Below are 13321 nucleotides of genomic sequence, written 5' to 3'. Positions count from 1 at the left end.
AGGGCCTGTTGCAATAGGACAAGGGGTAATGGTTTTAAACTAAAAGAGGGTAGATTCAGACTAGAGAGAAGGAAGAGATTTTTTACAATGAGGGTGGTGAAACACTGGAACAGGTTGCCCAGAGAGGTGGTAGATGCCCCATCCTTGGAAACATTCAAGGCCAGGCCGGATGGGGCTGTGAGCAACCTGATCTGGTTGTAGATGTCCCTGCCAACTGCAGGGGGGATGGACTAGATGGCCTTTAAAGGTCCCTTCCAACCCAAACTACTCTATGATTCTACGACTCTAAGATACATACTAGTGCTACTGATCACTCATTTAAAAAACTAAAGGTGGAGTTAAGCAAACACTTGATGTTGGATGAAAGGTTGTTCTTACAAATAAAGGCTCTATGTTGAGGAGGGGTTATGGTTCCCAAATCTCTACAGGATCTGAGAAGCCCAAGCATTTTTGCCTCAGGTATTCCTTCGTCTAATTTGAAATTCAAATTCCAGAGCTGAATATGACAAAAGACTGTGAAGGTACCATTTAATGAGTGATAAACCTAGACTTTAATCTCCCTATGAATAATTTCTGTATTACATTTTATATTTCCTTGCAAAACAGCACTGTGTTGATCTTCAAGTGTGGTAGTTCAGGTCCCCAAAATAACAGAAATCTAGAACATCACACAAAACCGACCTCAGTATTTTTCAAATATTTTCAGATCTGCCTTTTTCATCAATTTATAGAACCACTTTTTTTAAAACAATATGGATTGTACAGTAGGCCATACAGTGTGACTGAAGTCAAATTGAGTTTCCTTGCATAACATGACAAAACTAAAAAAAAGATATGGTGCAGAGTACCTATACAAGGCAAAGATACAAAACATTTACAATTAAAAAAAATCATATAAAACTTCAGACTGAGAGGCAGAAAAAAGGCCATCTTAGTTCATATTTTAAACTATGATTCACTTTCTTAGATGTTCCTCAGACACTTGGTTGGATGGTTTTAAACTTAGAATCAGTATTTGTGTGGCTCCAAAATGTATCTTAGCTTGAACGAGAATGTAATTTCTTTTTAAAAAAGTAAAGTAAATTCATTTATTATTCGATTTTTAACTAGCACCCTGGGTATATACAGAACTTTCCATGAGACAAATTGTATTAAGCAAAGAATGGAAACGGAACTCAACAGAGTCCACCATCTAAGAGGCATGAGCAAATACAATATGAGAAAATGTAAGGAAATGTAGGATGCTTGCCTTGTAAGACAAAGCAATCCCTTTGGTAAGAAAAAGCACAGAATAAAGTACACAATACAAAGTGATTCAGAGAGAGAAAGGCCACAGTCAAACTGGAAGCGTGAGAAACTTGAGGAAAGTAATGGGGAATTCAGAAGTCAATGGGGTCATTGTGGGGCTCTGTGTCAATGGGATGAGGGAGAATGAAGGCATCTTTTGGACTAAAAGGTTAAAATTTTCTGTGGATGAAGTAAGGCTACCGAAAGGTTACACCAATAGAAAAATACACCCTGTTTTGGTTAAACTGGAAGGGAGGGAAATACAAGAGAAGCGGGAAGGGAATGTCATCTTCAAATAGAGGAGCTGGAACATGAAGAAGGAAACAAGATTTGGTGATGGTCCTGATGTCAGTGGAAAAATGAGAACCAAAATCATTGAACATGGTAACGGTTAACTGTTAAGCAAAACTAGTCTCCCTTCAGATGAAAAGAGCTAGCATAATGCAAATTAAACACATGTTCCAGCAACATCAGTCTGTACTATTGACACCCATATTCCATAGATCTGTGGGGTCAAACCTGTGTACAGGGATAGGTAGGGAATATAGCATGAGAAATTATTCTTAAAACGCACTGGAAAATAAATAACTATTTTTTTCTTTTTTCTCAGAACCCTGAACTTTTTTTTTAAATATAAGGGAAAAGTGAACTACAGAAACACAAATGCTCAAAATGTTCCCAGACAAACACCATGCTCAGAGTTCAACCGACAGCAGCCATTAGCTGTTGCTCATCAATTCATTGCCAACAAGATGTGGAGAGAGGTATATTCTATTTTGTAGATTATGAAAAAGTCTAATCTCCTTGTCATTAGCAGCCAGGTGAAGATGAAAAAGAAAATTAATGCTTTTATTTAGACTCCTGCCAATACTTACTCTCCACTAGTAAACAAAATTGCTATTGAATGATTGAGATTGAACATCCCCCTAGAGAGAGCCAGTGTGTTGCCCGAGGGCTGCATTATTCTCACTGACACATAAGCCAAGGAACAATATGTCAGCTCTGAACTCCAGCCTTCTGTTCTGTAAAATACCACTCTGGTCAAGCCTGAGAGCCTGCAATCTGTTTTGCATTTGTTTTTCAGAATGTTCTTAAATCCGTATTTACAAGGTACAAAATATGCCTGAAAGGTTTTCCACAAACATTCAGGCAGAAGCTATCAAATAAAAGAGAGTCTGGGCCAATTCTCAGGATTTACTTTCATACGGAGACATCTGTCAGACTGTAGAGCGGTTTCTTAAGTACAGAATCCCAATCCTATAATTTGTGGCATTAAGTATGAGATTGTATAAAATTCTGGGAACTATGCTGAAAGGAATGATTTTGCACTATGAGGGAACAACATCCTTCATCTTTTCCATCTCTTAGGTTTTACTGTTCAGAGATTCTTCTCTAGTCAGTCAGAACTAAATTATATGCTCACAAATCTCCCAGTATGGTCCTTATTCCAAAGAACTGTAGTATGGGCCCAAAGTTACATACTGTACCAGGAACATGGTCTCCTTAACCCTTTAAAACTATTTGATGCAGCAAAGGCAGGCGGGGTTGCGTGACGTGAGTGCCAGCTGCATCCACCCCTGCACCGCGAGCTGTTCCTCCCAGCAGCATCGCTGTATTCATACAGAGCTAACTCTTTTGGGTTCTACAGTGCAATGCAGCCGGGTCTGATGTTTTGCCAACTCCACTCCAATTATGCTACTGTTTATTAATGTATGATTTTTGTTCTACTCAAGCCCGGAATAAATATGAATCAATTTGCTCAATACTAAGTTTACCTTATTTTCCATTTATTTTGCTACTCAATCAACAGGTTAAAGATATTGTTAATTAAAGATACTATTAATGGCAAGAATATCATCAGTCATTAACATCCTTATTTGTCCTTAAAAATATTTATAAGACATCTATCTTTTCTACCTTGGCTTATACAGTTTTTGTTTTCTTGCCTATTTGTGCTGGATTAACTCCTTTGTCTGATAATCTTTATGTCTCCTTTCTTCAATATCCAATAAAATTCTTATAAACTTTAAAGTTTACATCAGTTCTCAAAGATCTCTCTAGATTCCTCAAATATTTATTATATGCTGAACACACAGCTCTTCAAGCGATTATTTTACTTTCCTTGGTGTCTTTCCCTATGGCATCATTCCTTACTCCATTTACATTATACATAGGGCTGCTTGTTTGGCATTGCCATCCCTTAACGCTGCCCTTTATCATCCTCTAATTCTCTTCAAAATAAGAACTACACTTTCCTTTCACTGCACAAATCCCATTAACTCTATTAGAATTTACTAATGCACATCTGAGGGTGGACAGCCACAGTGAAGATGATTTCTGAGATTCCTTGCTTCACATACATCCTTTGTACTAGTAATTATGAAGTCTGATATCATCTCCAGTGAACAGACTTATTAAAAAGATATCCTGTAATAAATCTATGAAGTTGCCCTGTGGTTTTATATTCTTTACTTAATATGGCACATCATTTACTACAGCATTTCAGTATAGTAATGTTTAGGGCCAGAAACAGACCATAAAACCTCATTTATGCCAATCTACCTTGCTGTTTTGCATATATCTTAATATGATATTTGCATCTAAATAAATTCACTAATTCTTTCTGAAAGAATCCTTTGTTTACATTAATAGTATTGATGAAACTGTGATTGTCTTCATGGAATAAAAGAAGCGAGGTTTGCTTCAAAGAAAGCATCTTTTATTTGAACAGGAAAATTAATCCTAATAGTATAAGACCTATAATAGTATGCACTGGTTAGGGGGACTAATGCAATGCACATTGTCTGCTGAAGAAATAAGAACAACAGGGCAGAGGAGAGCCTGGTGCTGGAATGGATAGGAGGAAGGGCCATGGGCAACAGGGTGGTTGACTAGCTGGGTCAGGAAAACTGTGGGCAAGCTAGGAAACTAAGGGGAGAGAGGCCTTGGTGAGGATAAAAATCTGGGAGAATAACAGAATCATAGGATCATTTACGTTGGAAAAGACCTTTAAGGTCCTTGAGCCCAACCGTTAACCTAGCACTGCCAAGTCCACCACTAAACCATGTCCCTAAGCACCACATCTACCCGTCTTTTAAATACCTCCAGGGATGGAGACTCAACCACTTCCCTGGGCAGCCTGTTCCAGTGCCTGACTACCCTTTCAGTGAAGAAGTTTTTCCTACTATCCAACCTAAACCTCCCCTGGCGCGGCTTGAGGCCATTTCTTCTCATCCTATCCCTTGTTACTTGAAGAGACCGACCCCCACCTCGCTACAGCCTCCTTTCAGGTAGTTGTAGAGAGCAATAAGGTCTCCCCTCAGCCTCCTCTTCTCCAGGCTAAACAACCCCAGCTCCCTCAGCCGCTCCTCATAAGACTTGTGCTCCAGACCCTTCATCAGCTTCATTGCCCTGCTTTGGACACACTCCAGCACCTCGATGTCCTTCTTGTAGTGAGGGGCCCAAAACTGAGCACAGTAAAGGACAGAGAAGGACCAAGAGAACCTCTGAGAAGCTTGCACATCAATATTATAGAGAAATATGATGACTAATTACATGGCCGTCACACACTGTGAACTGCTCATAAAACTATCTTTGGGTGATCCTTGACTAAGTCAAACCTGATGTTTGCAGAGTTACCACAATGACATCGAATATTTTGGAGGACACAAATCCACAAAGTCTCTGAAGTGACTGTATAAAGCAAAGAGAATTGATGGGAAAATCACAGGTAACACAAAAATCATGAGAATGGAGGAGACTGCAACAAGGTGGGGAAACTGGAGGCCCTTTCAGGGAAGCGGTGCAGGACGTGGCTATCAGTGGTTGGGTGGGAGGAGAAGGCAAAGGGACTGTCATGGCTGAGCAGGCAGTGAAGGCCCAGGGATGGCACATCTCTGCATCTTTTATTCTCTACACACAACCAATACACAAATCCCATTTTCTCCTAGTCCTGCAGAGTCCCTGTGAACTCATGGACAGCATCCAGTACCATAACGATTTATTGTTCTAACCAACAAAAGTATTGCTAAAATGGCGATCTGAGGTTAGGTTATGCTCCAAAACTGCAGAAATGTAAAGCAGAGAAAAGTGAAAGAATTACAATTTCTGCTGTCAACTATCCTACTAAAAAATCCCAGTACAGCATGTCTGAAGAAAGGACTGTCAAAGCCTGTACGGATGGATTTCTACTCACTAGTCTCTGCTTACCAAGATATTTTCTTCTAGTAGGGAGAAATCCTGTTGTTTTGCCCATATTCTCCTTGACCATGCTGCCAGTTCTGACACTGATAATTATATATTTCCTTTCAGCTTGCTTGCATGTAGCTTTCATCATGCTGGTCACTGCCAGCTCTCTGTCACTCTGCCATCAATATGTCTTTTACCTCCTTCTCCTTCCCTTAACTGTTCTGGCCACCACAGACTGCCTTTGGCCACAGTGCACTCACTACACCGCCATGCTTTGGAGAGTTTCATCTGCTTACGAGGCATTTCACCATTTTATGTTGATGACTCTGCATATTGATTTTTTCACTCTTGACTTGTGTCCATCCAGCAAGTAGCCTGTGTGAGACATCCTCACATCCTCCTTAGCACATCCCAAATGGCGTTCCTGACAGCACTTCTGTTCCCAAACTCCCTGTACTAGTCACTGAAACACTACTTTTCCACACCCACATCACGGGGGTACAATTTATCTCCTGTTCTGAATACCAAATGCATTTTGGTAATTTCTCCAGATGTTTTTTCCTTCCACACAGTAAAATACTGATACACGCCTGGCCCAATCAGCTTCCATCCAGATCATTATAACACTCTCTTCTGATTGCCAGCACCTGTGTTACATTTTTCTAATTCATTCACCATATAACTAACTTCCTATCTTGTTAGCTAACATCTGCAGTCACCTCTCTGAATCCCCCTTCCTACTTCCCATTGAAATATTAAAATACTGAAAACTCAAATACTGAAATTGAAATACTTTCCCCTCATTATCATGGAGGTATTCATACCTTATATGAATAACTCAATATATGCTCCTGATATAATGTTCAACAGCTTCTTATTGCAAAAGCAATTGCACAGATATTCCTAAACTCATAGGAAAAAAAAACCAACAAACTATAGCTCTTATGCCCCCAAAAGATGTACTTTGGGGGATTTTCTCTTGTTAGTATGACAACACATTTCTAATTTTGAAATATTTATTTTAGACTGGTTGGCCCATGTTTCACTGTCTCTTTTCACATGGAAATATCACTGGAATTTTGCAGAGAAAACTGGATCAGCACAGAAATTCCTTTCTCTCCTGTACCAAAAATGACGGATACCTTCTCTACTTCCCACTGTTCTAATGAAGCAGGTTCAAAGCAGTGTACTGTTTGTAGACAACAGCTGACAACAGGACATTTATTTTTAGGTTATTCATCAAAAGGATATATATGATAAGCTGTGCAAACAATTAGATTTTTAAAGTTTGTGTAAGTCAAACATTTTGTTTAGCTATAAAACTGATCAAATGTTGTAGGTGACGGGCAAAAATTTGATGGCCTACTTTCACAACATGGGAAGGCAGGTTCTTCACAAAGATACGTGTGAGCTGGATGGCAAACAAAGCTTTTGATGCGGGCATATTGCATTTTTTGCTTATAGTGAATACGGTGACAGTTAAAACTCAGCTTGTGGTTTTGACAAAAAACAAATGTTGGTTGTTACAGGCTGATTTCAGGTAAGTCTATAATGCAATAGGATTTACTTTAACTTTTGTATATTCCCCAATGTTTAGCAGAGAGGACAGAGGGGTTTCCTGGATAACTAATGGGAAGTATGAAGCCAAAGAAAGTATCAGTTTTAAGAATATAAATAAGATCCTGATACTAATTTTTCTATGAAACAGCTTTCATGATGAGTAACACTGACATGCAGGTACAATGGAAAACCACATTTGCCAGATATTTTTAATATGATGGTGGCTCTTACCTCCCTGTTCACACAACTGTTGTGCTAAGGCATCCTTGAATATAACTTGGCCCCTGTGAGTAGCTGTAGCCCTGTGAACATAAAAAAGACAACAGTAAATAATGTAGTATACTTACTTATATATGCATATGTATATCTGTATGCACAACTAATCAAATCAGAAGTCCCATTCTGCCTTCTTCCTGTGTTCTTCTTTCTGCACTCTTTTAAATTCATAGAATAACTTGTAGGGATTGTTTCTGTGCATAGCAAAAGAAAAGTTCCTAAACCAAAATGGCTAGGTTGGTAATAAAAAGCACTGGCATAGGGGTTCCATGAAGGACATGAGAAAAAGTAAGCATATCGCAACGCTAAGCACATCACTCTGCCTGAGAAAGCGTTCCTGTCTCAGTGCAGAACAGAAGAAATGGTTGCAGAGCTGCTGCTTTGTGAAATTAATAGTCACACGATCCAACAGGCAATAGCAATGGCAGTACTGTTATATGCTACTGATAGAAATGTAGAGCTTGAATGGGTGTCCAGAAATCCTCTCTGGAAACAAAAGGAGAGACAAGTAAGCTCTCTGCCCCAGGCCTCTGTCAAACATCACCAAAAAAATGAGACCCTACAACATTTCTTGGTACACTGCATTGTGTTTTGCTGCCAATTCAGTTGTTCTTTCTTTTTATTTCCATCATTGTCCAGACAAGCTAAAATGGATTACCTTCTCCTTTTTTTTTTTTTTAAATCATCATCATTCTTTCTCTTTTTTTTTTCCTCAGAGTAAGAAGCCCGGTACCTTCACGCTGCCTGTCCTCTAACCATTCACCTTCTGAACAACGTACTTATTTCTTGGTTTCCTCTGGTCTCGGTCTGTCTCCATCTTTGAGGAAGTGATATGCCTAGAGCTGCACACAGAGTTTCTATACTTGAGGTCTCACCAGTTCTGTCCAAAGAACAATTATTTCCTATTAATAACCCACAGCTAACAGACCAGCTAATGTACCACGGAGAAAGATTTGTCATTTTGTTTTCTCATAATCAGCAAGAAATACAAAACAATTTGATTTGGTTTTCTCTTACAGAGCTGTCATGCTAACAGTGCTAGTCATTCTTTATTTCCAACTGCTCATTTCTTCCTTCTTTTCTAAGTGTAGTACTTCACAACTTCAGTTTTATCTTGGAGATTTCAAAAACTTTCAGTATTTGCCAGTGTTGCCTTTGAAGTCTGATTTCTTGCAGCCAAAGTTCTTCCAATATCTGTCTAGACTCATACAGACTCTTCATACATGTTCTTTATCCCTTCTCCAAGTCAGTAATGAAAATAACTAACATTAATGGGCCCAAGAAAGAACCATATGAACTCCTTGAAATAGCCTCTCAGTTTAACAGTAAGATACTGGAAGCTACTTTGTGAGCATGGTGTTTCAGCCAGCTGTGTGCCCTCTCTAATGGATCATGCCTCACTTGCTTATGAAAATGTCAGGAAGGACCAGAAAGGAATGGTCCAAAAGGAAAGCCAAAATATGTAATTTTTTTCTTGGCTACTGGGCCAGTTACACTGACAAGGAAGAACAACAAAAGTAACACATGTAATATTAAATTTTTCATATACGATGGATTCTCAAGGTAAAATCCTTCTGCAAACTGTCAGAGTACAAACAGGAGTAACTGAAAACTTCTCTGGGATCTGATTTGCTTCCTGCTCATTTAGAAAAGCTCTATTTACACCAATCTGTGTGTCCAGAAATGCAAAACTATGGCCACCTGATGCTCCTAGGGCTTTTAGGGCATTCCCTTCCTCTGCTTGCGGAAGGAGAGCTGTGTTGCTTTTTCCATCTGCTTGGACTTTCAGAGGCATACGTAAAGCTGGAGCCTTGCCTCACCTGGTAGCAATAGCATTTTGGCTACAGTCCCATGGCCACATTACCAGTGTGAGGTTTTGGTTGTAGTCCCTACCATGTGCATCACGAAAACTATTTTAGGATTTCCAACGCTTCTGCAAAATACAGCAAAACATCATGCCATAGTTCTTCATTAGTATTTCTTCATCTGCTGTCATGCCCAGTGACCATACTGAGTAGAGAGTAAAATAAAAACAAATATATTGCCCCAGCGCATAAAGAAAGGCAGGAGAGCTGAGACTTTAAGTCTCATTCAAAAGTACGAACTAAAGTATTTCTTAAAGCTCTGTTGTCATGAATACACAAGAAACCATGATCACTACATAGGTTTCTGCAAATTTCCTCACAGGCGTATGCAGACACACAAGTCAGAAGGGACCAAACAATCTCCAAAATCAAACACATGCTTCTTTAAAAGGACCAGATATGGTGACCTCCTCTAGCAGACGGTCCAACGCACCACCAACAGACATGTTTTGCAAATATGTTTCATTGTGGGAATTCCATGTTTTGAGCAAAAACCTGTCTCACCGTGCTTCTAGGCACATACGAGAAAACGCTACACCTAAGGCATGGAAGGTATTTTGTATGACATTTCTATCCCTCCCCCAGGCTGGCAGGGTGGAAGAGAGCTCTTTGCAGACAGTGAGAAAGAAAACTTGTATTAGCAGCGGACTGGGACTTCAGAGATGCTGTTTATGCAACAACCCAGGATACAAGTCAGGATGTACACTACAACGATGGCAACCACAAAATTCCTTTATGAGGCAGATAGGAGCAAACTCTCGAAACACGGACCACATGCAGAGGGGAGCTCGAGTATGCGTCTGACTGCAAACAAATACCAAATAATACCAAACTGTGTACTGTTTACTGGATCTCTGCGTGCGTGTGAGAAAAAGGGGATTTGGGGAGAGAGCCAGCAGCCAGCTGAATGATCTGCATCTTTCCATGTCTATCATTCCTTGCTTGATAATGCAGACTAGGAGCCAATTATTGCTGCGCCATAGCAGGAGCGATCTGCACCCTGGGGACAACAGTGCCGTGCAGTAACGGCACGGCTTCCTACAGCATATGCTCACATTAGCATTAGTTTTGCAATGGGCATATGCACGAGTTCTGCACCGGCCAGTGCAGCTTCAGAGAATTATTAAGGGTATTGCTACTGTCAGTTTACCAGTATTATCTGCTTGTTTTTCTCTCTATTTATGCTTTATTCATGAAGCAAATGACAATAACGCAGTGCAATTATGCATAAACTAAGCTACTTTTAGAAAGAAGTGCAAAACATACTTTTTCTGTATTGAACTTCCTTTGTTGGTCATGTTCCTACCTGACAGGTGAGATTAATGGAACAGGATCATGAATTTGGATTTTTCTCTTTTAAAAATATGTAGCATATCTAAAAACATATCCATCCCTATGTGGACACTCAAGAATAAAAACTGCATAATATTTATAGTAATTATAATAAAAATAATATTGGCAATGCCTGAAAAAGACTACTAGAGAAAGAAAATTATTCAACTCTTAATTATGGGGTTTTGTTTTCTTGACGTGTATATTCATTAACTGATACCTGTGCTGTTTTTCAACGGTTTCTGTACAGTCTTTAATGTAGTTAACTATTGCTTAGATGAGGTGTACTCAGTAGCTATTCATTGCTGTTACTCCACACCAGTCTATAGTCCCACTCTGTCATTGTATGCTATTTATTTCCAGCTAAAGGGCAAGTGACTAATCACATCTAACCTGTCAGTCAGCCAAAAGGCAAGATGCATGCTCCATGTGTCCCCAGAGGTAATTCCTCACTAGGAATGAATCTTTCCAATGGGAGGGAACAGGAACATCCTGACATGGTAAATGAGAGCTTAGAAGGAAAAACAACTGAGAGGTAATAAGGTTCCTCTTTATACTAACTTCAGACTTCCATTAGCCTAGATGTATTTGTCTGCTTGGGGCTATGCAAGAGAGAGGAAAATGCGGTTTTAAAAGTAGCAAGAGGAGATAAACTGCTGACAGAGGAAGAAAAGAGGCCTGAACACAAGACGACTGTATCAGGTGTCAAGGCTCACTGTCAGTTCAAGCCATTACTAACGCCACGCTTCAATTACAGCAACTCTGTAAAGAGTTTTGCTTCCTAAACCACAACTATTCAAGTTGAAATCAGGTGCCAATAAAGACTTTTAGATTGTCTGTCACTGAAAAGCAAATAAAGAAACATGACTTGCTGATTCTCTACTTGAACTATATATAATCCATGTCACCTGTGAAAGAGGACTTGAAGTGCCACTCTGCTCAAATGCTAACAAGCTTAAAAACACTTTATTTGAGTGCAGTGTTGCCAGCTCCTCTGAACATAGCCTAGGTATTACCAATTTGTCCCCTGTGCAATGACACAAATCGTTGCAGGTGATTTGGGAGAAAGAATTCCAGAGACACTTGCATACATTCATGAACCTGTAGAGAGACGTCCCTCCAGCCTCCTGTTGATTAGAAGCAGCACGCTGAGCTGTACTCCCATGAGCAGAGGACCTGTCCCAGGCCTCCCCCTGAAGCTGTCACCATCTGGTTGTGCCCTGGGGTTTGCGCACCTGGTGCCCACTCTGCCCTTAACAGGGGTGCTTGGCATCTGCGCCTTTCCCTGGTGAGGGAAGGCACTGCGACAAATTCATTTGGGAGGGATCTGGGAAAAGATTCAGGTTTCCTACAGTAAAATACCCCACCTCATGACACTCCCCAAAAGGTTTTCAACAGGACCAAGGTTATTTTTTTACCCACACTAGCAGAGTTTAACCCTGTGCCCGCTGCTAGCAGCTGCATTGCATATCTGTACACAATGGTTCGTGTGACTGCTTCCACTGGAGAAAATTTAGGGTGACACCCACAACACCAGTTCCAGGGAAATCAGTGACTGACTACACCAGGCTGAGATTGTTCCTCCCACACTCCACAGCGCTGTGCCCCCAGATCAGGTCTGATCCACTGATGGCATGGACTGCGCTCCCTCCCTGCTACTGCAGGGGAGATGGCTGGTGCTGGGCATCTGACGAGCCTGGGCTGGAACGAAAAACAAAGCAGTGCATACCCAATAATTGCTCTCATGGTTTTATACTGAGGTATTTTGTTTGTAATTCACATTGGATTTGCATGCGTTGCTAACACACTTCCATTAACAAGCGCATATTAAAGCAAGTGTTTCCGCTCAGGAGAGCACAGCAGGGCAGGAGGGTAGGTGGGACTGAGCCATGCATGGACACTGCCTCTGCTGCCTGGCTCTGCCTGCTCCACGTGTGGAAAGGATGCACAGCAGCACTGCCCGGAGGCCAGGGTAGATATTTGCTCTCTTTAGGCAAATAAACTGTGTGGGTTTTAATGCATTATTAAATTTGTACGACCACCTCTGCTTGTCCTGGTTTAGTTGTTGTCTTTAGAAAAAAAACACACACACCCTCAAATACTGTCTAATTAAAAGGTCTCCAAATAAAATAAACTCAAAAGCAAGATGAGAAATAAGCCTTCTGGAGATTAAGTGCACAAGGCAGGTGTGTCCAGTCTTTCTTGGTGGGAGTATGAAACACCGTGCCCTGCAAAGGCAGTTTAATGACCATTTACTGTGCGTGGCAGGAGGTGAGGCCAGGCTGGTGTGTGTTTTAGCTTGTCTCTCCTACCATGGCTGAAACATGTGACGGTGACCATTTCTTCCAACAGCAGCCGAGACCAACATATTAAACCTGACTGGGAGATGACCCCGGTCGGGGCCAGCAGGGAAAATGCACAGAGCCCTCGTGGCTCTTGCTCCAGAAGGTGCCAGGGTAGGAGGCTTTCAGCTACTGGTTAAATGCCTCTAAGTTGTTTTTTCAGTTTCAGTCATCTGTCTTGACCATGTTCAGCTGAAACTGCCAGGGGAATTTGGCAAGTAAGATGTAATTATTTATGTAATGTTTTTTCAGGAGACTGGAATTAGCACACTTGCTCTAAAAGCCTCAATCAGAGGTGAAAAGACTTTGGAGAGAAAGGATTAAAATGGCCAGCAAAAGCTAGGGTACGTGTTAGAGGGCAAAGAGCAACCACTTCATTTGGGGCAGCTGTCCTGGGCTGAAGTTTGTGGTTCACATTCATAAATTATGCTCCTGACTTACTCCATGGGTAAGTTAAGACTCCTTTGCCTT

At 40.8% G+C, this 13321-nt stretch overlaps 1 protein-coding gene across 1 annotated transcript in view; it reads right to left on the bottom strand.

The window, feature by feature from the left end:
* The window catches only part of RELN (reelin), a gene marked incomplete at its 5' end in the record, with an annotated part of 297323 nt that overhangs the window by 168195 nt on the left and 115807 nt on the right, over window positions 1-13321 (bottom strand). Inside the window, one exon of the mRNA XM_082311058.1 lies at window positions 7267-7337. Within this exon, the coding sequence (XP_082167184.1) occupies window positions 7267-7337 (71 nt within the window). The remainder of the gene's footprint in view (window positions 1-7266; window positions 7338-13321) is intronic.

This window comes from Platalea leucorodia (genome assembly GCF_965183815.1).
Source record: "Platalea leucorodia genome assembly, chromosome: 4".
NCBI lineage: Eukaryota > Metazoa > Chordata > Aves > Pelecaniformes > Threskiornithidae > Platalea > Platalea leucorodia.
Note: the sequence above shows the minus strand (reverse complement) of the source record. Positions and strands in the feature narration are given on the sequence as shown.